Source organism: Cyrtonyx montezumae, unplaced genomic scaffold, assembly GCF_038088225.1.
Source record: "Cyrtonyx montezumae isolate F1298 unplaced genomic scaffold, pur_monq_1.0 scaffold_3, whole genome shotgun sequence".
Lineage (NCBI taxonomy): Eukaryota > Metazoa > Chordata > Aves > Galliformes > Odontophoridae > Cyrtonyx > Cyrtonyx montezumae.
Genome location: NW_027072034.1, coordinates 94,815,772 through 94,842,729, shown reverse-complemented (window position 1 = coordinate 94,842,729; position 26,958 = coordinate 94,815,772). Strand labels below are relative to the sequence as shown.

The 26,958-nt window shown below is 42.9% G+C and overlaps 2 protein-coding genes across 2 annotated transcripts; one reads left to right on the top strand and one right to left on the bottom strand.

The window, feature by feature from the left end:
• Positions 1-1,297: 1,297 nt before the first annotated feature.
• On the bottom strand, positions 1,298-18,934 carry TM7SF3 (transmembrane 7 superfamily member 3). The gene is made up of 12 exons (XM_065742488.1): positions 18,798-18,934; positions 12,998-13,152; positions 9,966-10,116; positions 9,427-9,547; positions 8,959-9,130; positions 8,188-8,365; positions 7,073-7,159; positions 6,562-6,642; positions 5,742-5,894; positions 4,352-4,449; positions 3,806-3,968; positions 1,298-3,228 (listed from the first exon to the last, which is right to left on the bottom strand). The coding sequence occupies exons 1-12, from the start codon at positions 18,865-18,867 to the stop codon at positions 2,966-2,968; spliced, it is 1,692 nt and encodes a 563-aa protein (XP_065598560.1). The 5' UTR covers positions 18,868-18,934; the 3' UTR covers positions 1,298-2,965.
• Positions 18,935-19,774: 840 nt separating this feature from the next.
• On the top strand, positions 19,775-25,618 carry MED21 (mediator complex subunit 21). Its single transcript, XM_065741094.1, has 4 exons — positions 19,775-19,886; positions 20,122-20,236; positions 21,779-21,879; positions 25,398-25,618. Exons 1-4 carry the CDS (start codon positions 19,845-19,847, stop codon positions 25,572-25,574), a joined length of 435 nt encoding a protein of 144 aa, XP_065597166.1. The 5' UTR covers positions 19,775-19,844; the 3' UTR covers positions 25,575-25,618.
• The last annotated feature ends 1,340 nt before the right edge of the window (positions 25,619-26,958 follow it).

The following is a 26,958-nucleotide window of genomic DNA, read 5'->3' as shown; positions in this document are numbered from 1 at the left end:
CAAGGAGAAGAAGAAAGTTTGTCCTTCATCTTTAAGGCAGTTCTGCATGTGTTTCAGACCTAGAATAGCTGCAGGAGCAGCAAGGACTGTGATGTAATCGTCACAGCATTGTTGCAGTGCAGCAAGGACTGCAGAAACACGCCAAAGCAGTGGCAGCAGGTGGGTTCTCTAAGGCAGAGAGAGGCAGATCATCATAACCCAGGAGGCTCCAGCTTACAATCAATACACCTAGTTTTACAGAGGTTTCAGCACCTAGAACTTCCAAAGAAAGATCAGTTTAAGCTAGCACAACTGCAAGGTTAGTGCTTCCAGTGAGAGATGCTGCAATGAGTAGTTTTCTGTACTTGCACAGTACAAAAATGCAGTCTCTCCTCTTGCAGCTGCCACAAACAGTACACAAGAGCCTTAAAAATTCCCCCCCAATCTCCCCCAAGTACTCCAGTGAATCAGTTAGTATATTCTGACAACAGTCACTATGGCTTATGGAACAGGAAAATAAGCCATGCACAATCTTTAACTGGAAAAAAAAGACCATCTCCAGTTCAGGATCTCAAAAGCTCCAAGCCTGCTCAGCCTCAGTCTTCCTACAGGATCTTGCAGACTACTTTCCAGTCAAGAGCTTGACACACGGTCTTTTGTCCTTAAGAACGTTGTCCAATGAAGCTACAGATACCTCTTCAGGTCCTGCAATCATATAGAATGTCTCAGCCTGGACCTCAGTGTCACTTCAACTGCAGTCAGTGCTTATGACAGGCCAACTTGGCTTCTCCTACCACATCCTTTGAGGGTCTAGAATTCCAGAAGAACCAACCACTACAGTGTGCTTCAGCATTTGTGACTGTAGAAGTGACGTTGAATTCAGCACCAAGACATCCCCTCAGTCACAATATTACTTCCAAAAAAATCTTTATTATAAAAAGATATAGAAAATTAGAGTTCAAATTGTTTCTTTCAGAATGCTAGTCACAACAGTTAAAAAAAAACAAACAAGGTAAACATCTTTAAGAGCATTTGTATACCAAATAAGTGTTTGCTACTTAGTCAGATACACAGGCAAGCTCAGTATCAGTGCAGTAAGGGCAGTCAGTGAACATCAGTCCATCAGAGACCAAGGAAAGAGCTCCGCATTTACCCCCATCCGCCACACAGAACAGCAGTCAGGATCCTGCTACATTCTAAGATCTCAGCCTTGCTCAGCTGTTTGAGGGAAACTTAGCAGCTCCAAGCAGTCATGGGATTCATCTATAAACCTCTAATAAGCTCAGTCACCTCAGAGGCTATGCCATGCTACAAAGTTTCACTCCTTAAAAGCTGAGAAGCAGCTGCAAAATTGAGTTACTTTGAAGTCATTGATTCCTTTCTATTGCTAGGATGTTTAAACTTACTTGGAAGTTCTCGGATAGAGTAGTAATGCCACCTTCGTTAGAGAGTTGTTTCTGACACTCTTACTGCCTAGAATTTAAAGTTGTGGCTGAGAATTGAAGTTTTACCAACAAGTTATTCACTAGCAGTGGTTCCATTCAAACAGCAGAACAGCCATTCACCTCCAGTTGGGGAGGACTATGTACTTTGCTGCCCGTGCTAAAGGTATAAAGATAGGAAGGAGAAATTAAAAAGTTAAAAAAAATAATCAGTAAGAGTCACCAAAACCTGTATCAAGAATCAATGTAATACATTACTTTCATCACTATTTAATCTAAGACAGACCACAGTGTAAACACTGAAAATAAAGATCAGGACTGGGCAGGGGGCAGGCAGTAAAACCCAAGGACAGCCTCAGGTCAGATTGTTCACTAATGCGAGCCAAACCCACAATGCTCCAGTTTGCATTTTGAAAATGTCTGCTTGTTTTATTTAAAGAAGTGAATAAAGCCACCAAACAAGATGCAACTTTCCATTGAACACATGAGTGGTCCTTTATCTGTTTTACACTGCATTCTACTTCAGGCAAATGCAAACAAAGTCAGTAAGAAACACAGAGTCAGCAAGAATCTTGGTCAGTATTTTGCCTGCAGTGTGCTGTTCTCACTCTCATAGGCAAAAATTAGAAGATCTATTGATTAAAGAAAAAAAATAAAAATAATAACAGTTAGTGTTTCAACTAATTCCCAGAAAGACTGACATTGGCCATAAAGTGCTTATTCCAGTTACTCTCTTTGGCAGCACCTCATCAAAAAAAGATGATACCAGAGACAAAGCAAGTCACAGGCTATCCAGAAAGCAAACAAAGAAGCAAGCCACTTCGTTCTCTTAGCAGTCACCTGTACAAAGACCAGATGACCAGCCTGCTACAGAAACAAGCAAAAGAGGGAGAAAGTCTCATCTCAGATCAGCTCCACTTCCTGAGCCCCAGTGTGCACACTTACAACAGTTAATTCAGTGCAGTTTAAATTCAAGTCACTTAATCTAGCTTGCAAAGTTCAGTAATACCTCTTGGATGCAACCGTGTCTGCAGCCACACATTTTGTACCTATTAGAAGATGATACTTCACTTTCTGCTAGAACTCCTTCTGCGTATGACACTTGTCTTTCTTCTCTTGCAAGACGGCAGACTGCTCACCTCCGAGAGCAAGTCACGCAGTATTTTGGCAGCAATTTTCACATCGTGGGAGAAGAACCAATGTTGTACAGGTTGCTTTCTAAGGTCTGTTTCACACTTCACATACCTGAACATGAAACTAGCTCACTACAAGACAAATACCTGTACTTGATCCTTAACATGAGATCTCTGCAGCCAGACATATGCATATTACAGCAGTCTGAGCAGGCCATTGAGGAATGTCACAAAACAGCATGTAGTGGATGAGACATAATTTTTCCTTCAAGTTGAAGGAACAGCCTCCTCTTAGTAACACAGGACAAGCTGACATTGATAGAAGCCTGCACCACTGGCTGGTTTGCTGGTGATAACTTATCTTGCCATTCTTAGATTCTTCCTCTCTGTTCCCACCAGCTATTGAGCTGGTTACAGAAGCAATGGAGTTCTTTCCCCAGCTGGCTGCTCCTTCTGAAAAAGCTCTTTAATCTGTAGCAGCTTGCTGTGGATTCTCTCTCTTAGGGGAGGGATATGATGGCTGGGATCTAAGACATTTGTGCTTCTGCGCTCCCTTTCCCGTTTCCAGGTGAGGTAAGGGTGTGGTGGGAAGGGCACTTCACTTCTCTCTCGGCGAAGCTGCACAGTTACTCCAGTAAGGGCTAGCATTATCCACACTGCCAAGACAATAAAGTCTAAAAGAGGAAAACAAAAACAAAACCACACTGATTCTCATAAAACTTGAAAGGAAGTGTAAAGTTTGTGCAACTGTTCAAGACTAGGATAAATAGGGCATTGGGGAACCTGGTCTACTCACAGCAGGGGGAGTCACAACTAGATGACCTTTAAGGTCCCTTCCAACCCAAACTATTCTATGATTCCCAAGCACGAACACTGACAAGTTTGGAAACAGGAAGGAATGACACACTGCCTCTGCATCCCCTTGGGCAGAGAGAATAATCACGCAAAGGCAAGAACAAGCATGTTCCTTCATTGCTCTTTACACTGCTACTCTACAGACATAGCAGTCCAAGCCTGAAAAGCACCTTGAGTAAGTGCCTTGTCATGCAACATCTGCTGGAAGCTTCATGTCTCAGTCAGCTCAGTGTTACTTTTGGAGGACTGAAATTCATCATTTGGCTGTTAAAATCTCACACCATAAAGTTATCTTCCCATCCCTGCAACACTTACTGTTTACAAAGGCAAAGATGCAGTGCTCAAATAAGTATTTCCAACTTATTTTTTTAAAGGCAGTATAAGAACAGCACTCACCATTTGTTTGAAAAGGTACATTGGTGTAAGCTCTGCTAAAGTAATCATTGAGGAGCCTTCTGAGCAAGTCTAAGGCAATGTAAGCAAGACTTGTGTACACGTAACATGCAATAGCCAGGACCACTGAGTAAGAGCCTACTATTCCACAGGCCAGTATGTTCAGCTGGGAGGGGAAAGAAAAACAAAGCTTCAGGAAACAGACCAACACTGTACACCCCCACCTCTTTAATGCAGCATTTTATCAGTTCTACCAAAAGAATTTGGCTGCACACACCCAGTTATCCAAGCATCCTACTAAGACAGCAGAGATAGGCCAATAAAAGCATTACTAGTTGTTGTGTGCAATGCTGCTGCAAAAAAACCTTTCCTTCACTTATGGACCATTTTCTATAAGTAGCAATGAATAGGAACTCCTCAGAGCTGATCCCATGCTGATCTTCATGAAGCCATGTTAGATATTCCACACATTCCACAGGACTGCATTTTGGATAGTAGTCTGAAACCCTTTTCCCTCCTCCTCCCAAGGAGAAAGAGCAGATTACTTACAATTCTTGGACAGCCAACAAAAAGCACAGGAATCATCAAGGCCACAGCAGAAAAGGTCACCCAGAACACAACATCATCACGGAACACCCTATAGTCTCCTGCAAAGACACCATACTCAACAAGTAGTTTCCTAGCATTAGTAAAACAGTCACTTCTTTCCCTAAGTGGTTGTAGTGGTAAGGATTCTGTACGTTCAGAAATTTTAGAAATACCTGGAGTACAATGTGGGAAAGGTTAGCTTTTGAGCTCAAATGCCAGTTAAAGTGTACAGTAGTACTGTTACTCAGAACAGAAAGATAGTTCCAGTTTAGCACAGGTCCTGAACTGGGAAGCAGATCTTGTTCATCAAATAGGTTTTTCAGTGAAGTTTAGGCTACTCATCTGATAAGAGTGAAAAGCAGCAGAGTACTTCCATGTAATAAGAAGCCATTTATTGCCTATATAGTTTTATAGTTCATAAACCTGTATCTACATAGGTTTTACTATAGGACCTGGTACAAGTGCAACCCCCATGATATATAGTGAGAAACTCTTCTGGCTCTAGGAAGAATAACAATTAAACACTAATTTGCTTTCCCTGCTTTCAAAGGCCTGTCTACTGAAGAGACTAGCTGACTCTTAATTCACTCGCTATTTTTACTCTAGTAAAGAGCAACGAGGGAATGCATGGATTATTACACAATCACAGAGTGAGTAAAACAGAAAGGAAAAACTGCCCCACCAGGAGACTAAAGTAGGAAAGCTGGAAAGGAATGCATTTGAGATTTAAAGGTATAGTGAAGAAAGCAGTGCAGCTGATGCCTTGATGGCCCTGAGGAATTTCAGCTCAGCAGCCTTTCTTGCTTTCCTGTTACACACCTGTTGCTCCTCTTAATGAAGTAATTCTAAAGATGCCCGTGATGTCAGTTCAGTTGCAAATACAAGTTTGAGTCTCACAGTAAAGTGCTGCCAGAGCACTGCACTGCAGTATGGTAAAGGTAACAGCAAGAGCTCCTCTTAATCCACCATGCCTTCATGCCTGAAGCCTCAGAGTCAGACCACAGATTTTCTACTGTAATTTGCTCTGGATCAGAGAACAAGACAGCCCTCAAATGCTTGTCTGGAGCAGAGATGGTATTAGACTACTGAGATGCAAGTAGCTTGGGTAGGAAGTAAGCAGTTTCTTTTTCCCACCAGTACTGATTCCCCAAGTAGCCTTAATTGCAGCATGCCTGAAAGAAAGCTCCAGGGACACCTCTAATCCTTCCAAAACCAGGAAGAAAAAGATTAAAGAAAAATCACACTAAGATGCACCAGACAGGGGCATCTGTTTTAAAGCCTTGCAATCTCTGAAATTTAGAAGGGACATATCACTCAATAGTACTTCAAAGCAGAATATTTCAGTACATACCTAGTGGAGTAAAGAAGACCATTGATGAGAAGAGAAATCCCAGCACAAGTCCAATAATCAACATTGAGAGTAGGACAGAGCCAAATCTCCACCAGCTTGCAACCAGAAGTATCCCTCCAATAATCCCAGCTACTGCTGTCAAAATAAGACGTACTGAAAAATAAAACAGGAAATTCTAAACTAAGAACTGTGGCAACATCCTGAAAACTTCAGTTATTGCAATAACGTATTCAACAGCTTTACTTGCATACTTGATCATTAACTAGTCCATAATTGAGGGTATGCTACTGAAAGAGTGACACAGGACTGTAATGAAAGTGTTGCTACTATGTACAAGAATATCTTGAGTTATGTTGCACTAGACATACACTACCAGAAAAGCAACTGTTTTTGTTACATCCTACCTCATATAAAGGAACCAATTCTTGCCAGTCCAGCAGACAGGTTGCAACTACTTATTGCATTTTACAGATAGAATCTGATCTGAAACTGAGGTCTACCCATTACAGAAGAGGCAGGAAGGAAGCACACCACAAATTCCAGCTAATTCCTAAATCTGCACCTCCTCCCTTGGATAGATACGTAAATTCATCCTTCACGGTTGCAACTGTTAATTTCCACTTTACTGTTTAAGGTTGAAAACAATAATTACTTTGTTGTATATTCAGCTGTTAGGGTAATTAGAGCTCAGGTCAAGTACTCGCTATTTTTTACTTTTATTTTTTATCTTCCCCAAGGCTAGCCAGCTGCAAGCACAACTTAAGAGATCCATAGCAATAATGTTTTGGGAAGAGGACAGGGTATCTTGACACCTACTCACCATCATAACCGAGGCCAGTTACCCTAGTGATGAATACAAAGAAGAAGAATCCCATGAATATGAATCCCATGAAGAATAAGTCTAGAAGTAAGAGAAAAGGGATTTAGTACACTAACTCCACATGATACCAAGTCTACTACAGTACATCTTCAGATCTCTCTGTTCTACAACTGTGAAGGGTGATCTCAGCTCACCAGCTGCTAAGCACAAAGAGACAGCCAACACTTTGTTCTGAAAAGGGGTGCTTCAAAGTACTTCAAATAAGCTTAAAAAAAAAAAAGCATTTACATTTTCACTCCTCAGCACGCACCCTGGTTATGGGTTCCTGTTCTGGGAATACCGAGAAATTTCTTGTTTTCACTCAAGAGATCTGACTCTGTTAAAGTAAAGCTGTGGACCTAATTGATAAGAATCACTTGGTAGCAATTACATAACACTACAGTTTTAAGTCACAACAAGTTACACTTAGGAAATTCCAAGGAGAGTTATGAGAAGAAAAAACACTCCATACCTGTTTTCCAGAATCTGTGTCCAAAAAAGCAAGTGAAGAGACCAAGAACAGCAAGAGCAGTGAAGAATATTTTGGTAGAGAGTTTGCCTACAAAGAGAAAGTGTTACTAAAGCATTCTCTTCTAGTAGTCCCAATATTGACACTAATAGAAAGTGTCATCACTTAGCCTGTCAGCAACATAACAAATATCTTAAACATCTGCAACAAAATACTTAAGTAGCTTCAGTCTAAGCTGCAGTCAAAAGATTCCACCTTATTCAAGAGACTGAAGTTTCTGTAACCATTAGTCAGGCAGTTTTAGCTTGCTGTTTGCAGTACTGCTACTACAGCTTTTTCTGAAAATTCTCTACTTGGCTTTAAAATAGTCAGTGATACAGCTGTTAGCCTTTATCTTTGCAGCATTCATCTTTATCTACAATAAATCTACTTTTCGTGCTACAGAAAAAACCATAAGCATTCCCAGTATAGCTCACCTCTGCCTCCTAGAAATAATTCTTACTGATATTTAGGCTACATTTCTCTAGTTTTCTAAATTAAAGTTAAACCCAGATAATGTTTCTTATAAGGTCACAAGACACCAAATTTGGCAAGTCAGCTGTGTAATAATTAGGCAAATGAGGACAACTCTTGCTTTATGAACTATATTCTATCATTATTCTTGTTCCTTCAGTTTGCTCTTCTTGCACACATTCTATAACTACATAACCTCATAGAAAGTAGTATGACTCTGTAATCAGATTTCTTTTGCTGGCATTATATTCAAGCTTGCTTTCAGGTGGCTATCCTATTTCAAAATACTTGAAAGTTATTGATTGCTATTAGCACCAGCACAGTTCAAGAATTAGAGCTGGACTGTAATCCAGACCATGCTTCATCAGCTTAGTTTCACAAGCACCACCCACAAAGTAACTTAAATCTACTTACTCAGTTCAAATGGAAAAAGCTAGAGGGAGACCACCAATCACTAATAGTTCTCCACAGACTAATTTCTATAATTCTTGCATTTCTACTCAGTCAAGAAGTAGACTCCAAGTAGCAAAAGTATACTAAGAGTATATACATATCTACATGTTGAGACACAAGCTTGAATTGTGCTCCAACAAGTCCCAACTTACTAAGAGAAGAGCAGTTATCCACAAGATCAGCAAAGCTGCAGGCATATGTGTGCACAGGTATGTATGCAGCAGAAGTATTCCAAAGAGGATCCCATACTATGACATTGTAGATCACACCTTGCCCAGGGAGTGAGGAAAAGTACACATCTGTCTTATCATCACTTGTCACTGTAAGCATCTGGAACAGTAAAGAACATTTTTAATCGCAAAGACCTGCTTGTCACTATTTCTAATGCCACGGTGATGTACCCACACAGCTAAAGCCATACTCAGCAGCACAAAGAAGACCAGCAAGGACTGAAACAGGAGCTCTGCTATTCTGAACCCTCTCAGGTATTACTAACTGAAGTGCTAAGGGCTCACAGGATTGACTCTGCTTCCCTCAACATAAAGCAGTGCTTTCTGAAAGCACATTACATTTTCCTACCCATGTTTTGATCCTCCCCAGTTGAGGGCATAGTCCAATTTTTTCTAGCAGTCTTCTAGCCCAAATCTGCCGCATGAAGCACAGAGGCTGCCATTCTATTCCCCAGCCAGGCCAGATAGGTCATGGCCACTGGCATTCTCACCCTCTGTCCCTTCCAATCTCTTTGCTGGGAGCAGGTAAACATGCCACAAGTGTTTGCTCTACCATATCTGCTCTCTTTATGTCCCTCTGAACTGGGGTCAGCTTCTAGTCCAGTTCAATTCAAGGAAGAGAAGAACAGGGACAGAAAAAAAAATCATACAGTACATTGCCAAACGCCTCACAGACAGAGGCTTCAGACTTACTTTAACACCATTAGCTTTGACACTTTGCACGTCAGACATCTTCCGTATGTGGCTCATGAGCACCATCTCAGAAAGATTGTTCTCTGGTAAGAAGTACTGGTACACATCATAGCGCAGCCGCCATCTGGAGTTCTGACCCGTCCCTGAATCACAGGATGGTGGGTCTGCTCCTCTACAATTAAAAAGATGTCAGCAACATGCTTGGCACAAGCCCTCATACGCATAATCTCTCCCACGAAATGCAACTTCCAGTTCTTATGTTACCTATTCCCCCTCTTTCTTTTCCTCACTCACTTTTTACATTACTAGTTGCAGCAAACAATATTTCTACCAGTAGTTAGATGTTCAACCTTTCCATTAAATCTTGTATTATCACACTAGTCAAATACCGGGTAAGGAAACCCCAACATAGGGTCTGGTCAGAGCACTGAAGCTCCCATTCATTTTTATTTATTTTTAACTACACACCTCATATATCCCAAATTCCCAGGGGCAAACTTGATGCGTACATAAACCAATGTGTAATCTAGATAAATGTTGGGATCCACTTCCAAATCAAATTCCAGATTGCAGCCTCCAGGTATAGGATCTGGAAAACAAAACAAAACAAGAAAATAGCTGTAGTAGTTATTTCTTCCTTATGCAATATGAAAAAAGTTTCAGACCTCAGCAATGCATGCGCTTGCAGGCACGGAATGAGGCTGAGTACCCGGAATTTTTAGGCTCCAGTCCTGCAGACAATACAAGTAAAGTCACTGCAATCACTAAAACAAATCCTGACACACATGCACAGCATTCTTCTACTCTGAGGCTGAGGTCATGACAAGACCATACATCACATCTTATACACAAATCATAACTCAGTAGTGAAAACAAGCTTTGACAGCCCCAAGAGGTTTGTACCATCTCCACCATGTGCTTGTACCATGCAAGAATACCAGCTCTGAAAAGGCAACACTTCATTCCACAGTTTCCTTGTAGTAAAGCAGAGAAAAAGGGCAACATACCTTTCTCCGTATAGGGAATAGAGATAGCTGTGCTTAGCACCTGGTTAGCATCCAGAGACCGAAGGTACCACGTACACACAGTCTGCTGAGGTCGAAGGATGGAAATCAGTCCTCTGTCTACTCCAGTTCCTGAGTTGTTTGTAGACGGATTCTGGACAGAAACACATTATTTCATATTTTAACAGTTAGACAGGAATCACATTCCTGCCACAGACCTGTAGGGCACACATTTCAGTGCCAGGTGCCACAGATGAGGCATCCAGCTAGCTAACAGTAGCTCAGAGCTGGGAAAAAAAAAAAAGCAGCCTTCAACACCACACATTGGCCAGTTCAGGCTCAAAAAAATCCCCCAAAACCTGAAAGACTGAGACTATTGAAGAAGCAACATCACAGGCAAATTGCAGAGATTTCTAGCTAGTTAAGTCTTCTACTGTACAGGTACTGAGTGATTAGTAAAGGTATAAAGGGATCAGAATATCTCTCACAAAAAGCTGTAAAGGAACCAGTGAGCATCCTCAGAACTAGAGTGCCAAAACACCTCACTATCTCCACCAAAATGGAGTCTGCTTTATAACAGCTGGCTTTAACATGAGCCATGCCAGACAACCACTGGTCTAACCCCCACCATCACCACTCCCTGCAGAACCAAGAGCCTCGAGGAAAGATCAGAATGCAACAACTGCATCATGCATGGCTGGAACAACTAGGATTTGACATGCAGCCAAATCTTCCTCAGCATGGAAAACACCTTTTGTCCAAGACCTCAAGAGCTAGCCACAGCAACACTATAAGGGAGGCACTTTACACCTGGCAGGCTTAAGGTATGGCTCAGTTTCATACCTTCAGAAGCAGGCCAGCCCTAAAAGCAGCTCAACCATGTTTATGTGGTACTACCCTTGGCCTGGTAAACCCCAGGCATGCAACTAGAGTCTGATCTGACATATGAACAGACACAGCAGAAAGCTCTATGGCTGGTAATCAAAGACTGAATAAGTACAGCAGTAATGCTTCGACTCTTGTGAAACTGGCAGCCCGTGGCGTGGACAGGTTCACTCTTCTCTGGGTGAAGAACTGGCTGGAGGGCCGTGCCCAGCGGGTAGTGGTTAATGGAGTTAAGTCCAGCTGGCGTCCTGTTACGAGTGGTGTCCCCCAAGGGTCAGTTTTGGGGCCCATCTTGTTTAATATCTTTATTGATGACCTAGACGAGGGAATTGAATGTACCCTCAGTAAGTTTGCAGATGACACCAAGTTGGGAAGATGCATCAATCTGCCTGAGGGTAGGGAGGCCCTTCAGAGGGATTTGGATAGGCTGAACAGCTGGGCTGAGCTCAATGGGATGAGGTTCAATAAGACCAAGTGCCGGGTCCTGCACTTTGGCCACAATAACCCCATGCAATGCTATAGGCTTGGGGCAGAATGGCTTGAAGAATGTAGAGAGGAAAAGGACCTGGGGGTGTTGGTTGATGCTCGGCTCAACATGAGCCGGCAGTGTGCCCAGGTGGCCAAGAAGGCCAACAGCATCCTGGCCTGTATTAGAAATAGTGTAGCCAGCAGGAGCAGGGAGGTGATCATCCCCCTGTACTCAGCTCTGGTACGGCCGCACCTCGAGTACTGTGTTCAGTTTTGGGCCCCTCACTACAAGAAGGACATTGAGGCCCTGGAGCGTGTTCAGAGAAGGGCAACAAAACTGGTGAGGGGTCTGGAGCACAAGTCTTATGAGGAGCGGCTGAGGGAGCTGGGAGTGTTTAGTCTGGAGAAGAGGAGGCTCAGAGGAAACCTTATTGCACTCTACCACTTCCTGAAGGGGGGTTGTGGTGAGGAGGGGGTGGGCCTCTTCTCCCTGATAAATAACGACAGGACAAGAGGGAATGGCCACAAGTTGCGCCGGAGAAGATTTAGATTAGACCTGAGGAAACATTTTTTCTCTGAAAGAGTGGTCAGGCACCGGAATGGCCTGCCTAGGGAGGTGGTTGAGGCACCGTCCCTAGCGCTGTTCAAGAAGCGTTTAGATAAGGTGCTAAGGGATTTGATTTAGTGGTTTAGTGGGTAGGGATGGTGATAGGAGGATGGTTGGACTAGATGATCTTGTAGGTCCTTTCCAACCTAATGAACCTATGAACCTATGACTCTGGAATCCTGGGCATTTTAACAGGGCAAAGACGACTAAGCTGGGTGACTTATGTTACAGGTTATTCATCTTATAAGCTTCCCAGTGTAGTTTTGGCACACAATATATTCTCATTTGAAATACACTGATGGAATACAGGAACTGGACAGCAGCTGTTATGTTGCTACATAGTATCTCCAGGTTAGTTTATATTGTGCTCAAATATCACTAATTGCCTCAAAGTACCATATATATATATATATACGGTACTTGAGACACATATATATATATATATATATCTCAGTATTTTAGATTGCATCCCAAAAACGATGGGACAAAAATGAGCCTAGTGTATAGCAGTAAGAATGCCTGTATTGCCAGCTAGATGTAGCAGCCTTCACTGGAGTATTGTGAAAGAATTTCTCCATATGCCACCAAACAAGAATTAATTTGGGAGGGGCAACAGTGATAACGTGACACCATACCTACAGTAGCTATATGCAAACAACATGAACAGTGGACAGCTATACACCAAAAAATGAACGTGTTTAATGTAACAAGGCATCTGGCAAATGCTTGTCATGACTCTGTTTTTACTGGGACATGTTGGTGGAGAGTGGTCAGCAGTCATGTATCAGAAGCACCACTCCCACCAAGAATAAAGAACATTAAAAAAACCAAAAAGTTTAAGACAATTATGAAATCCCTTTGCTGTTCAGTACTCTAAAATAGCTGTCATGACACAGGAGCATGAGAAAGTATTATTCTAGATTCAGAAACCCTAAAAGCACATTAACTGCATGGCTCTTATGTAGTAGTTAAATAGCTTCAATTCTTTATCCTACATGTAAGATAGCCAACTCCTTCTTCTCCTTTAGGGAAAGAAAACTAGGAATCAAAAACTGAAATGACACTCTTCCCATACCTTATCAAATGATATCACCACATCATTCTGCTGTGCATGTACTTGAAAAACAATGACTGTCACATTGCTTGCAATGTTCCTGATGACTGCTTCCACTGGATTGGTCTGATTAAGTAGCACATTTCTGAATTTCCCCAAGGAGAGTTCAAGAAGACCTGCATTACAAAAAAAAAAAAAAAAAGAAAAAGAAAAAAACAGGGAAAATAACTTGTTTTCTCATTCACACAAATAAGTAGTTATTGAGGAGGTAGGAATGGGGAGGGGAGCTGGCCCAGCATTTATCCACTGGGAACGCAGCAAGACATTTTATGCTAAGTTCACACAGTAAATTCAGGCTTCAGAGGCTGCTATACGCAAAGTTAGACCTACAAGATAGGATACAGCTAGGAAAACTGCCATGTAGCCTAGCTCTCATCTAAACATATGGGACATTGCAGAATTACAGAATTGTAGGGGCTGGAAGGGACCTCAAGAGATCGAATCCAAGCCCCCTGCTAAAGCAGGTAGCCTACAATAGGTCACAGAGGTAGCATCCAGATGGGTCTTCAATATCTCCATAGAAGGAGACTCCTCAACCTTCTTGGATATGTCTTCTTGCCAGGAGCTCAGTCTACCTTCTGTACAGCTGAGCTCATCAGCAACAAACAGCAGTTGCAGATGACCAACCAGTGAAATCAAGAGCCCTTCAATAAATAAGTTACTGAGAACTACTTGCTCTTCTGAAGACACAGGAGTGTGCTCATATGAGCCAGCTAACATGCATGTTATCTGCTAGACTTCTCAGGCAAATTTCCCAGTGATGGGAATTGCATCAAGTTCTACAACAGCATCAAAGTTGTTGCTTACATACTTAACCACTTTCATTATTTCACATGTTTACAAACTACTCAATTATTAGGACTGTTGTATCCTAATTTCTGTATCTAGTTTCATTATTTTTTCCTAGACACAATCAATATAGTTTTTTTTCCTAGGATGAACATGGCTCCATCATCTGCTGTCATTTCAATTTAGAGAGAAACACATGACCTAGAATTTAAGGCTCTCTGAGAATCAGCTTTGGCTTGTTGTTCAAGTCTTGCAAGAAAGCTTGCTTTCTCCCTGTGCTGTGCTCTTGGGAAACACGGAATCTCAGGAGAGGGAAGAGACGCAGCTGTATGAAATCCATGAGATTCTCTTTTGTCAGAAAGTAGAGACAATAGGCTTGTAGCATGAACAATGCCTTTGAGCATTGTGTTCTGATGCTTCATAAGAATTCCCCTGCATGGGCACAAACAAATCCAGCTGATCTAAAACTTCCCAAGCTTAAAAACAAATACACTACTTCTGCAAAGTTGCCTCTCCTAGTATGAAAGGTTGATACTGACGTGTTACTCTGTTTTTATTGGAGTATGAACATCCCATAGACACTCAATGGGGTAGGTGTTTCCCTTTCTAAAACATGAGACTTCTCATTCTAAACTCTTTACTCCATGCCCCTTTTAATTCTTTCCTGTTGGTCTTCATTCTCCCCTCTTTGGCAGGTTTATTGGCCTTCTAATATGCAAAAAGAGGTGACCTACCCTTACGCATCTTCCATTCTCACAGCTGGGGAAAAGCAGGAAAAATAACTCATTTCACCTTACTAACTTCAACCCTATGCTCACCCAAGGTTGATGATTACCAATACCAGATAACCAACAAACTCCTTGCAAACCATCCAGGAGAAAGATCGATATGACAATATGACAAAAAACACTTTTCTTTAGTTTCTGATAAAGTAGAAAAGTTTTCAAGCATTCTGAGTATTTTTTAATTTGAGTCTTCCAAGCAGCATTCGTATACTTGTCCTTTCTACAAAAATCTCTGTCCTCCAAAGACCTGAAGTTATACCAGAAATGCAACTACATACAAATGCTAGAGAAAAGTACTCTAAATGCTATGCTGATTTGCTATGCACTCAAACTCGCAGTGAAAGCTTAGAACAGAGGAAAACTTCCCTGAACTTTAGAAGTGGCTTCCTGAACTGCAGGATGTTCGCTCCACAATGTTATTTTAAGGAAAGAAAAACTGAAACCATGTACATCTTCTCTATACAATAAGGGGAAAAACAGCTTTGCTCTGTCTTGTTTCACACCTCCACTCTGTTCTTACACCCTGAAGCCACTGCATATATAAGGTCAGACTTGCCGGCAAAACATGCAGCCACTACCTCAACATGATCATGAGACTCTAAATGTCAGAGGCACTCTCTCAAATTTAATTAGTGTGGTAAACTAAGGCATGGCATTATACATCACATTACTGTTTGCATAACTGCTCCTACACAGTGCATGTGACATACTTTAAACCAAAGTCTGGACAGAAGAGTATAGATGCAAAGTTAAGAACAAGAATGGCTACATCTATGAAGCTAGTGCTTTTCAGATGGTTGTCTACAAGCTCCTTGAACTGCACTTCTAGTCAGGCTTGAAAGATCACTAAGGAGAATTTACAAGCACTGCAGAGCAGCACAACCTTTTAAGCCATTTGCTGGAAGAATTGTTACACTGCTAAACTACAATGCCTAAAACCTTCCTGCTTTCTCCATTTTCATCACCTGATGAAGACACTGGTGGGGCTCCTAAGCAGACAGAAGTGTGGCAAGAAAGACAGACCAACATACTCACAATTCATCAGGCCCATCACTATTATGTTTTCAGACAGCCAATAAATTGCCTGTGCTCAGTGTAATTTGTACATTCAGTGTTGGCAAAGTATCTGTTTTGAAGGACAGACACTGCCAACTCCATGAACAGATAGCACTGGCCACAGCATACAAACTTCTTTTGGCAAGCTTGATCTCACACAGCACAGCACACCATGCAGGACTACCATGGTCACACTCTATCACAGAAGTGAAGTATTTCACCCAACAAGACCCAGGCAGCTCAAAAAGAACCCAGCTTCTTCCCCCCTCCCCCCCTCCTTGCTTTCCTTCTTTCAAATAGTGAAGATCAGACAATGCCAGGTAAATAGCAAGCTATATCCTCCTCTCTACAAAAGGATGAAGAAATCTGAAGGTACTGTGCATCAGAATGATTTTTACTAAGATAGGAGAATCCTCAATATTACAGAAGTAGTCAAATGAAAACATATAGGAAGCCAGCATTACTGAAACTGTGAAAGAGCGAAGCTAAGTTGGAGTGCTCAGTATGCATTCAGTATATTAGTACCACCAGTACTAAGACAGGAACAGAGATAGAAAACTCTGCTCTGTCATCCCACATTGCATTTCTTCTCCCACCTGAAGAGCAAGGCCAGCATAGACAGCAAAGTAGCTCAGCCTTCCAAAGCTCTATACAGATAGCAGCTCCTTACTCCTAACTCCAAAAATTGAGCTCTCAGAGCCTTGACGTTTATTCTCCTTCCCCTACGATGCGCAGTTTCTCCAGCAAGCAACAGCCAACTTGAATCATTTCCATTCTGCTGTTTCAGCAGCAAGCCCTCAGTTCATTCAGTACATAAACCACACTTCTGATCCCAATAGTCAAGTCATCTCCCATTGCCAGTAAACAGCAAAAGACATAAGGTTCCCGGAGACACTCAATGGTTCAATTCCCATTCAGAAACTAATAGAAGAAATTATCACTGCCTATGCAGAAAGGGCCTTTACACCTACAAGGCTGTGCTCAGTCAGTATACTTGACTCTAGTAAGAAAATACATTTCAGCTCTGTCTCAACTAGCTTACAGATATGCTAAGCTACCTTATGTGAGTTTTCAGAGGCAAGAAGAGCCCTTCAGTACAGGAGGAACAGCAACACGCAGACATGACGAGTAGGAAAAAATGAGCATGTTGCTATCTTTATTAAACAGTCATGTTATATCGGACCTTTTAGGGCCATACATACCTGGATGCACATCAAAATCCTCAGACTTCCCACGCTAGCACAAACCCTAATAAAGGCACTCCCACCAAAAGAAACAAGGAGATTCCTGAAAGTTCCTAAACTTTAAACTCATGTGATTGAGATTCAGCAAACTGATGCTCAATGCAGACAGTACCAGAGCTGCAGAACTCCCATCCCAGAAGACTATACCAAGTTCTAGAATTCATTAGGTCTTATGCAGTCTGAAAAAGGAGAGAGAAAAGTACTCGCATCACCTGCTCTCATTTCCTAATCCACTGATTTACAGCCAAAACACACAAGCTCCAGCTTTAAGTATATTGCTGGTACTACTGATTAGGGTATCAGTTGCATCTTGTGGCATGGTAAAAGAAGGAGGCATTACTACCCAGATGTGCAAATGAACAGCTGTCCAATACATTCAGAGATCAGAATAACCTTGTGGGAACTTCTTATTTTCAAGTCTGTCTCTGCACAGACTAAACATCTAGCACAAACTAAATAGATTCAGATAAGCTGGAGGGGGAAACAACCATTCAATTCCTTTGAATTCTGCATGATTTTAGCATAGCTGTATCTTAAGCGAAGGACGGTCTTGATCCACCTAAAACTTTACCTTAGGGCACTGCTCAAACCTAATTACACTACAAACTCACTTTTGTTTTTGCGTCACTAAAAAAACTGGTTTGGAATTAGCAAACAAGGCAAGTTGCACTCCTATTTCAGGAAGGTGGAGCTCCCTAAGTGTTTTAAACATAACTTCTACACTTAATAAGCAATACGCATTAAGTTTGAAGAACTGAAGCCCATGAGAACCCCAGAAAGGCAATACAGCCCATTATGAAGAGGTTTTACTCATCTGTACTTTAAAACTGCAGTGGGGTCTTTTAGTATTAGGAGACAGCAGAAATCACCCCTGCAAACCTGTGTATTCAGGACTGAATAGCCACAGAGGACAATTTCAAATCAGTGAACCATTAAGTAGGTGCCCCCATTTGAAGGATCTAATAATCAGCTAGGTCTTGGCACACAAATTACACAGCTCATTAACTTTCCACGAGGAAAATGTTCTTCTCCACTCTTAGTTCTGCAAGGAGAAGCAGCAACAGGCTCCTTCAAGACAAAGCAGCTGCTGTCTCACTTCAGTTCTGCGTTCATACACACAGTTAGAAAACAAACAGCAACAAAAAACATTTTAAATCAAGTGTGGGAGACATACTGCTTGTCTGAGACTTCATTCTCAAAGCTGCCCAATGCTATCAAGCACCAAGCATGAGTTTTCTGTGGCTGTACGAAGCACCCGAAGATAGAGGCATGAGACAAGGGAAGGAAGGCTTGCACACTTGGGATTGATTCCAAATAGTGCCCTGAAGCGCTGCAACATATCCCACGGGCAGATATCTCCTTCTGGAGAATTAAGCTTCGTTAGACGTTAATTTGAATGTAAAGAAAACCTGAAACAGGCTTGTATCAGCCCTGCTATCAGAGGCTGGTTGCTTATCTCCGAGCAGGAAAAGCGTTAACAAGTAACCATCTGAGTCTTCAAAAAACGCAATCATTACAGAGCACTTAGCTCTGGAGGCCCACTTCAGTCCCACGCACAAGCACAAGGGAATTACAAAAAGAAGACCACGCTCAATAAAGTCAGATCGCAGCAGCACAGCCAACAACCCACTCCAGGACCCGAGTCCCAAGCTCTCGGTTTTAAAGGGACGGCTTGTGGTCTGCGATTAGCAAGGTGTCGAAAAGCCAGAACTAACAGGCAAGGAAGCCTGTTCCCTTTCTTATGTAAATCCTCACGCTGCCTTCTTGTACCTCTACACCAAACCCATCACCCTGCACCACAACCCCGCAACACAGTCACGCGGGGAGGGCGGGAGGGGGGGTAAAACAGCCGCTTACAACCCGCAGCCCCCCCGACACCGCACTCACCTGCCGCGTCGCCATCGTGCAGCGTCCCGAGGAGCCCCAGGAGCAGCACGGCGCCGGCAGGGAACCGCATGGCTCTGCGGAGCGAAGGGAAAGCGGCTAACACAGGGCCCGGGAGCCGAGGAAAAGCCGGGCGGGGCTCCCGAGGAGAAGCAGAGCCCGGAGGCCGCGCAAAACCCCGCCCAGCTCAGGCGGTTCCCACCCACCCACCGAGGGGCTGGGGTAAGTTGGGCGGCCGCTAGTGGCGCAGTTGTCAGGCAGGGAGCAGCCCCGTGTGCCGGGGTGATTCACGGCCGTGTGATGGGAAGCGGAGTAAACGCCTCTTTTTGGAGCGGTGGCCGCTTTCGGGATCTGAAAGGCGGTCTCGTTGCTGTGTTAGCCCTGAACCTGCGTGGCTTTAAAAAACCCTTTGCGCCGTCACCCGTTTTATCGTCTTTTTTATTGTTGCTTTTTTGTAGGCAGCTCGCTCTGATCCAGCTTCCAGATAAAGCGCAGGCGGAAATCGTCGGTCTGCTGCAAAAAACGCGGCGCTGAGCAGGGCGCCTTACAGACCGCAGTTAACTCCCGATGAGCAGCTGCTCTGCTTTATTCTCCCCGCTCCGGTGCGGTGCTCAAGAGGGCTGCCTTTCTCAGCCAGGACACCTCGCTCGCTGATGCTATTTCTGTTCAGCTCAGCAACGATCGAGTAGGGCAGAGCCTGTACTGAAAACACTTAAGCGCGCCGTGCTGCTCAGAGCCACAAGCACAGCCGACCCCTCCCCAGCGAGACCCCGGCACTCAGCCAGCTTGTGGAAGTCCAAGCGAGAACGCTTACGGCTGAGGTAAATAAGTACTCCTGAATATCCAGATGGTTTTTTTTCCCTAACCCGAGCGTCACGCTCGGTCACTGACTGGCTTGGCGTCAAAGCACGCCACTGCGCAGGCGCCAACCTCCTGTGGGCGGGGGCCTGCTTCCGGTTTGCTGGGGCACGTGCGTGCCCCAGCAAACCGGAAGCAGGACCCAGCCCACCGGAAGTTGTCCCCCACCCGCCTCCTGTCAGCCTCAGCGCTATGGCGGACCGGCTCACGCAGCTGCAGGACGCGGTGAACTCGGTGAGGCTGCCGTTGCCTTTTCCTCGGCATCTGTTTTCCTTTCCCAGCGGGGAGGGAGTCTGATCTGGACTCGTTCCTTTCTTGCCCGCTCGCTGTGGGCTGCGAGTCGTTTCCCCCCTCCCCATCCCAGCGGGTTGTCACGGTGATGCTCTGCGCGCACGGACGGGGGGGGGGATAAAATAAAGTAGAAAAGGCTTTAGAGACTGAATAAGCTAAGTCTCGTTGCCCCGTGCAGCTCGCTGACCAGTTCTGTAACGCCATTGGAGTGCTGCAGCAGTGCGGCCCCCCAGCTTCCTTCAGCAACATTCAGACAGCGATCAACAAAGACCAGCCGGCTAATCCCACAGAAGGCAAGTCTCTCTGGGCCCGTCAGCTTGGTGGAAACGTGTTCCTATATGGCACTTTGTCATCTGAATGTTACATGTTATTCCACGCTCAGCAAACAGTTCTGTCAGTGAAGTCATGGACCAATATCATGCTGTGCTTCCTTATGACGTTGTGACGTTGGAAATATCTTAAGTTGTAACTAAACATTGGAAGGTATTTCTTGTGATGGTTTCTTTGCACAAATACAGTAGCCCTTCAGATATAAATTATAAGAGGACTGCTTACAGCTTACAGACTGCTGGGAGGTTGCTAGTGAGTTTCCCACTACTTTTTTATTTTTAGAATGCATGCGAGTGTCAGTTTTATGGAATGTTACCTGAGTTTAAAACTCTCTGTCTTACCAGTTTTTAAGTATGCTTCTCTACATGTATTGCTTGCTGATATAATGAATTGAAGTATCTTCTATCATTCCTAAAACTGCGACTGTGGTGAGTCCACTGAAGTCATACAACCAACTTTGTAATGTTGGTGAGGCATCACAAAACAACTAGTTGCATGTCTTTGGGTATTTAAATTCTTAACTAGAAGGTCTTAAAACTCAGAGTGAAGAGCATTGGTTTACACATCAGAATATATATGAGATGACACAGAGCGGGCTTTAAATGGGTATATTGGGATATTTGTTCTTTGGGTTTTTTGGTTTTTTGGTTTGTTTTCAAGTCAGATGTATCTTCGAGTATGTCGGAGTTTTTTCCCATTGGAGAATATTTTCTCACTTGATTCAGGAAAGAAAATCAAGAAAAAGAAAAGAGTCAACAGAATGAAATGTGTAGAATCTTAAGTTATAAGTCTAAGGGGTCTATTTCAATATTTTAGCTGTAGCAACAAAATTCATTCAAATTGAATAATAAAATTCCACATAGAAACGTTCTGTTTCTGGCTTTTAGAGCTAGACTGATAAAAATAATGCAATTCTTTCAGAGATCTGGTAGCTAAACTAAGACTTACAAACTGACACTCATTTTTCCATGTCTCAGTGACAAGTTACCTTTTCCTGTGGATGAATATTTATCCTTCTTTAAAGGATATTTATCCTTCTTTTCTTCCACTAGCTGATGATGGTGACTGTGTTGAAAAACAGTGGTTTGCAGCTGAGAATGTGCTCTATTAGATAGTGTTATTGTGCTCTTTGTAGCTGTTGTAGTTTCCATGGAAATAAATAGGAAGCATTACTTTCAGAGCAACCTAATTACTTCCAATACTTATTATAGTAACTAGGATACTGAATGCTGTTTTTAGTAATTTCTTAACAGGCTAACCATGATGGAGTTCTGGCTATTTTCTCATTTGTACAAATGCCAGCCCTTTGTATAACTAGTTATCCTGTTTAGTGTGGGATTGGAATCAACCATCATCTTCTAACAGGGTTGCTTTCTTGTTGGTTGTAATACTGTTGTTTCCTTCATATAGGAGAAATTGTAACTTGAGGTCTTCAGAATTTTCCAAGCCATAAATGCAGAATTGAGTAAGCTGACTTTTTTTTTTTTATTATTATTCTCTCAAAGAATATGCCCAACTGTTTGCAGCATTGATTGCACGAACTGCAAAAGATATTGATGTTCTAATAGATTCCCTGCCTAGTGAAGAATCAACAGCAGCTTTGCAGGTAAGAGAGCTGTGTATTTTAGGTAGACAGACTTCCTTTTTTTTTGGTTTTTTTTTTAAGTATTCTCAGCCATCATAAAAAATGGTTATAATATAAGCCTGATTTTTTTCATTCAAGTACTTTACAGGCTTATTGCAAAACCTGCAAGTTGCATTTGTTTCTGAGAAGATTATACACAGTGAGTGTAGTTTAAACTTGCTTTTTTGCTAGAATGCTTTAAAAAAACACGAGAGAAAAACAGTATCAACAACAAAAGTTATTATAACATCAATCCTAGAATATATTACAGCTGCCTATGGTTTTTAAGCTATTCTAATATTGATGCATCATTCCTGATGCGTTGTAGCTTTTTGTTAGCTATTTTTTTTCTCTTTGTTAATCTTTCATTCTTGCATATTCTCTTGCTCACTGGAGTTGTGTTTCATTTTGTAGCTGTGCAGCCAGCATTTTACTGAAACCTTTAGTTCTCCTACCATGTTAATGTTTATTGAAAGCTTTGCAGTGTATCTTAAATGCTACATCTCTGTCACAAATCAGTTCCTTGACTTCTCTGTAATAGAATATCCTTCTTTGGACCAGCCAGCCAATATTGGTGTTTTTATTTCTTGCTCCTTTCCTTAGACCAGGGATAGTGTAGGAAGTACTTGAGACCAGAAGGCAACGACTGGCCAAGGCAGTTATTGGCAGATGTAGAAATCGTCTACTGGATAGGTAGCATGGCAAGCTGTAGGCAATTCATGAGGCTCCTGGAGTGAGAGCACTGAGGATAACTTGTTGAGACAAGTAATAGACAGCACTGCCAGGGGAGATGCAATACTGGACTTATTGCTCACCAATGCAAGTGAACTGATTAGAGACATCGGGATTGGAGGCTGCCTGGGCTGTAATGACCATGCAGCAGTGGAGATCCCAGTCCTGAGGGATATTGGACAAAGAGTGCATTTAGGATGCTAAATTTTAGGAAAGCCAACTTTCAGCTCTTCAGGGAATCAGTCAACAAAACCCCCTAGGAAGTTGTCCTAAAGGACAAGGGAGTGGTGCAGCACTGGCAGAGCTTTGAGAGGTGTTCGTCTCCAGGAGTTGGAAGTCTGGAAGTGTGACTTGACCAGAACCTAGTGGTCAAACTGGAGATCAACAAGAAAATGCAAAGCAGTGGAAGCAGGGATAGGTACCCTGGGAGAAGTACAGCCTGCTGCTGGGCTATGTAGGGATGGGGTCAGGAAGACCAAGGCCCAACTGGAACTGGATTTAGGAAGGGATAGAAAGAGGAACAAGAAAGGCTCCTGCAGGTACATCAGTCAGAAAAGGAAAATCCAAGAAGGTGTTCCCCCAGCTGTGAGCAATGTAGTCAGGCTGGTAACAATGGACAAAGAGAAAGCTGAGGTACTCATCAACTTTTTTTGCTTCAGTCTTCATTGGCATCTGCTCTTCCCACACCCCTTGAGCAGATGAGTCAGACAGTAGAGACTGGGGGAGCAATGCTCCTCCCACTTTAAGAGAGGGTCACATTTGTGATCACGTGAGGAACCTGAACATCCCTAAGTCTGTGAATCCTGAGGGGATGCATCCCAGAGTCCTGAGGGAATTGTCCGATGTAGTCACCAAGCCACTCTTGATGGTATTTGAAGAGTCATGGCAATCAAGTGAAGTCCCTAGTGCCTGAAGAAAAGGCAGCATCACACCCACTTTTAAGAAGGGGAGAAAGGATGACCCAGGGAATTGCCAACCTGTCAGCTTCACCTCTGTGCTGAGGAAAATCACGGAGCAGATCCTCCTGGAAGCTAAGGCACATGGAAGAGGTTGAGGTGATATGAGATAACCAGCATGGCTTTACCAGGGGCAGGTTCTGCCTGACCAACTTAGTGGCTTTTTGTGATGGCGTAACTGTGTTAGTGGATAGGGGAAGAGCCTCTAACACAGTCCCCCACAACATCGTTCTTCCCAAATTAGAAGGATATGGATATTCTGGGAGGACTGTTCAGTGGATGAGGAACTAGTTGCAAGATCATATCCAGAGTGGTGGTCGTTGATTCAGTGTCCAGATGGAGACAATTGACAAGTAGTGACCCTCAGGGACTGGTGCTGTTTAATATCTTCATCAGTGGCATCAACAGTGAGATTGAGTATACCCTCAGCAAGTTTGCAGGTGACATCAAACTGTGTGGTACAGTCAACACACCTGAGGATGCCACTGAGTGACCTACTAGACAGGCTGGAGCTGCGGGCCCAGGTGAACCTCATGAGGTTCAGCAGATCCAAATAGAAGGTCCCCAGGGTCCAAGCAACCCCTGCTATCAATACAAACTGGATACAGAAGGACAGAGCACTGCACTGCCAAAAAGGACATGGGCCTACTGGTGGATGGGAATCTGGACATGATCCAGCAATGTGCCCTTGCAGCCCAGAAAGCCAACAGTATCCTGCACTGCATCAAAAGAAGCGTGGCCAGCAGGGCGAGGAAGGTGATCCTGCACCTCTACTCTGTGCTGGTGAGGCCTCACTTGGAGTACTGTGTCTAGATGTGGAGCTCTCAGTTCAGGAGAGACATAGACCTGTTGGAGCATGTTCAGAGGAGGGCAACAGAAATGATCTCAAGGATGGAACACCTCTTATGAGAATGGGATGAGAGATCTGGGGCTCTTCACCCTGGAGAAGAGAAGGCTCTGAGAAGACCTAAGAGTAGTCTTTCGTAGCTAAAAGGAGGCTCTGAGAAAGAAGGGGACAGACTCTTTATCTCTTTAGCAGGGTCTGCTGCTATTGGAGAAGGGGAAATGTTTTCAAACCAAAAGGGATTTAGATTGGATATAAGGAAGAAATTTTTTATGATGAGGATGGTGAGGCACTGGAACAGGTTGACCTGACAGGTGGTGGGTGCCCTGCCCCTGGAGGCATTCAAAGTCAGGCTGTGCAGGGCTGTGAGCATCCTGATCAAGCTGTGGGTGTCCTTTTCATTGCTGAGGAGTTGGACTAGATGACCTTTAAAGGTCCTTCAGCTCAAACAATTCTGCTTCCCTGTCTTACAGGAACTGAATTTCTGCAAACAGCTTCTGAACCCTTTTGCAACACTCAGATGTCTGTTTCTCACTTCCAAAAAATGTTTCTGACCCACAATTCCAAGAATGCTGCTGGCTTATTTTTCTCCTCTTTGTAAAAATCTTGTCTAGTAAACAGCATCTTCTTCATGGACTGTAGCTTCTACATGTATATCAAGTATTTTCTTTTTAGAATGCAACAAGGATGCAAATAACTGTTTCTTTGAGAAACCTGGAGTTGCTTTAAGATGTAAACACCAGTCTGTGTCAGTATGTGTATGTAATAGTCAGAGACATGATTGAGCTGCGTTAGAGCGCTGTGTTTTAGACCACAGTCTGTTATGAGTTAGTCAGAAATGACAAATATCAGGGCTAAAGAGAACCTTTGCTTTTTAGGGACCACTAGCTGTTACATCACCTCCTGTCTGTACATCAAGTTTGGCTTACATTTGAAGATCCTTACTTTTCCTCCGTTTTATTTTAAAGGCTGCCAGCTTGCATCGGTTAGAAGAAGAAAATCATGAAGCGGCTGCCCGTCTGGAAGAGGTAGTTTATCGCGGGGATATGCTGCTGGAAAAGATACAGAGCGCCCTGGCAGATATTGCCCAGTCGCAATTGAAGACTAGAAGCGGCACGCACAGCCAGCCCTTGCCGGACTCGTAGCGCCAGGGGGCAGCACACCGCTGCTAAACCGAACTGCGGCAAGTGCTCTGTGAAACGCAGCTCTGCCGTGCTCCCGTGGGGCTTCCAGGTGCTCTGCTCGTCGGTAACAGTAGCCTTTATCAAAACTCAACCTAGGGGCTTTGTATGAGAAACACATTGTAGAATCAGTCATTCAATTCTTAAATTACACTTCTTAGTGTGTAATCCTTTGACTTAAAATATTAATTTCTTAGTGTTTTTTTGTTGTTGTTTTTTTTTCCTATTCATAGTCATGTCTGACTTCAGTCTTATTTTTTTTATACAGGCCTTAGTGCCTAAGGGAAACAAAAGTACCACAAGAGTATCTATGTGATTTACTCATCTGTCTTATGTATGTTCTTGGTGTATTTTTTTTCTTTTGTAAAGCTCAAACACAGACACGCTGATTGATTTGCCAGAGTTCTGTGGAGACAGTGCTACACAGTGATGTGAATACAGTGGTGGCCATCTGTTCTAATTAACAGAAATGGTAATTAAACGTTTGTGTTACTACTTGGCTTATCTTTTACAGAGCAAGTAAAGGGGTAAGTAAACTCTGAAGTTTGCAGAGTAAGTGTTCTTGCTGTTGACATCTTATTTAAAAAGAAATAAATCTGTGAATACCTGGTGTTGACATTTGTTACTGCTTGTAATTCAGGAGTTGGTCTTTGACTCCCTTGCAACCACAGTCACATTTACCTGCTTCTGCTGATGCTCTGCCTTCTTATGGCAACTGGTGAGTGCCTCTAAAGCAGATCGTATTGAGGATGGCAGTGAGAAAACTGAAAATAACTGATGTAATATTGCTTGCCAGTGCAAGCAGTTACTGCCATGTGAACGAATGATCATTAGCAGCAAAAGACCTGTAATCTCCAACATTCTTTAAAGAGGTTTTTCTTTCCATCTTCACACAGTGAATAAATTTGTGCCCCTTATCATAGGACCCCAGAAATGTCAACGCCTTTTCTTGGAAACTGTTGCATTACTGCAGTTTAATAGTGCTTAACTGTAAAAGTTTTTCCCTTTATTTGAATATACTAGCCCACATTTTATTAAAGTATGTGTTGGTATCTAAGTAAGTTAATAGCATTTAAAAGTAAACTTTAACACAGGTATAAGCTCTCAGTATGTATATGTAGCTTCTCAGTGCTTTGCTTGTGTGTAGTTCAGCAAATGTTGCCAATTTAATAGAGATGCAGCTTCCAATACAGCAAAAGCAGTAAACACAATAAAGCAGAATAGAGTTAAAATCATTCTTCTTTTCCTTGAGAATTAAAGTAATGATGGGGTGAGTGGGTAAATAGTATGAGTGGCCCCACTAGTTCTTATATGTTGCTGAACTAGCTATCATAAATCTTTATGTGCA

Excerpts from the sequence above, each read along its gene's own strand:
- TM7SF3 (XM_065742488.1), bottom strand. The coding sequence starts at position 18,867 with ATGCGGTTCCCTGCCGGCGCCGTGCTGCTCCTGGGGCTCCTCGGGACG. Across the intron at positions 4,450-5,741 it reads GGTCTTCTTTACTCCACTAG|GAGACTATAGGGTGTTCCGT; the intron begins GTATGTACTGAA and ends GTGTCTTTGCAG. Across the intron at positions 3,229-3,805 it reads TGTACCTTTTCAAACAAATG|ACTTTATTGTCTTGGCAGTG; the intron begins GTGAGTGCTGTT and ends TTCCTCTTTTAG.
- MED21 (XM_065741094.1), top strand. The coding sequence starts at position 19,845 with ATGGCGGACCGGCTCACGCAGCTGCAGGACGCGGTGAACTCG. Across the intron at positions 19,887-20,121 it reads TGCAGGACGCGGTGAACTCG|CTCGCTGACCAGTTCTGTAA; the intron begins GTGAGGCTGCCG and ends TGCCCCGTGCAG. Across the intron at positions 20,237-21,778 it reads GCCGGCTAATCCCACAGAAG|AATATGCCCAACTGTTTGCA; the intron begins GCAAGTCTCTCT and ends ATTCTCTCAAAG.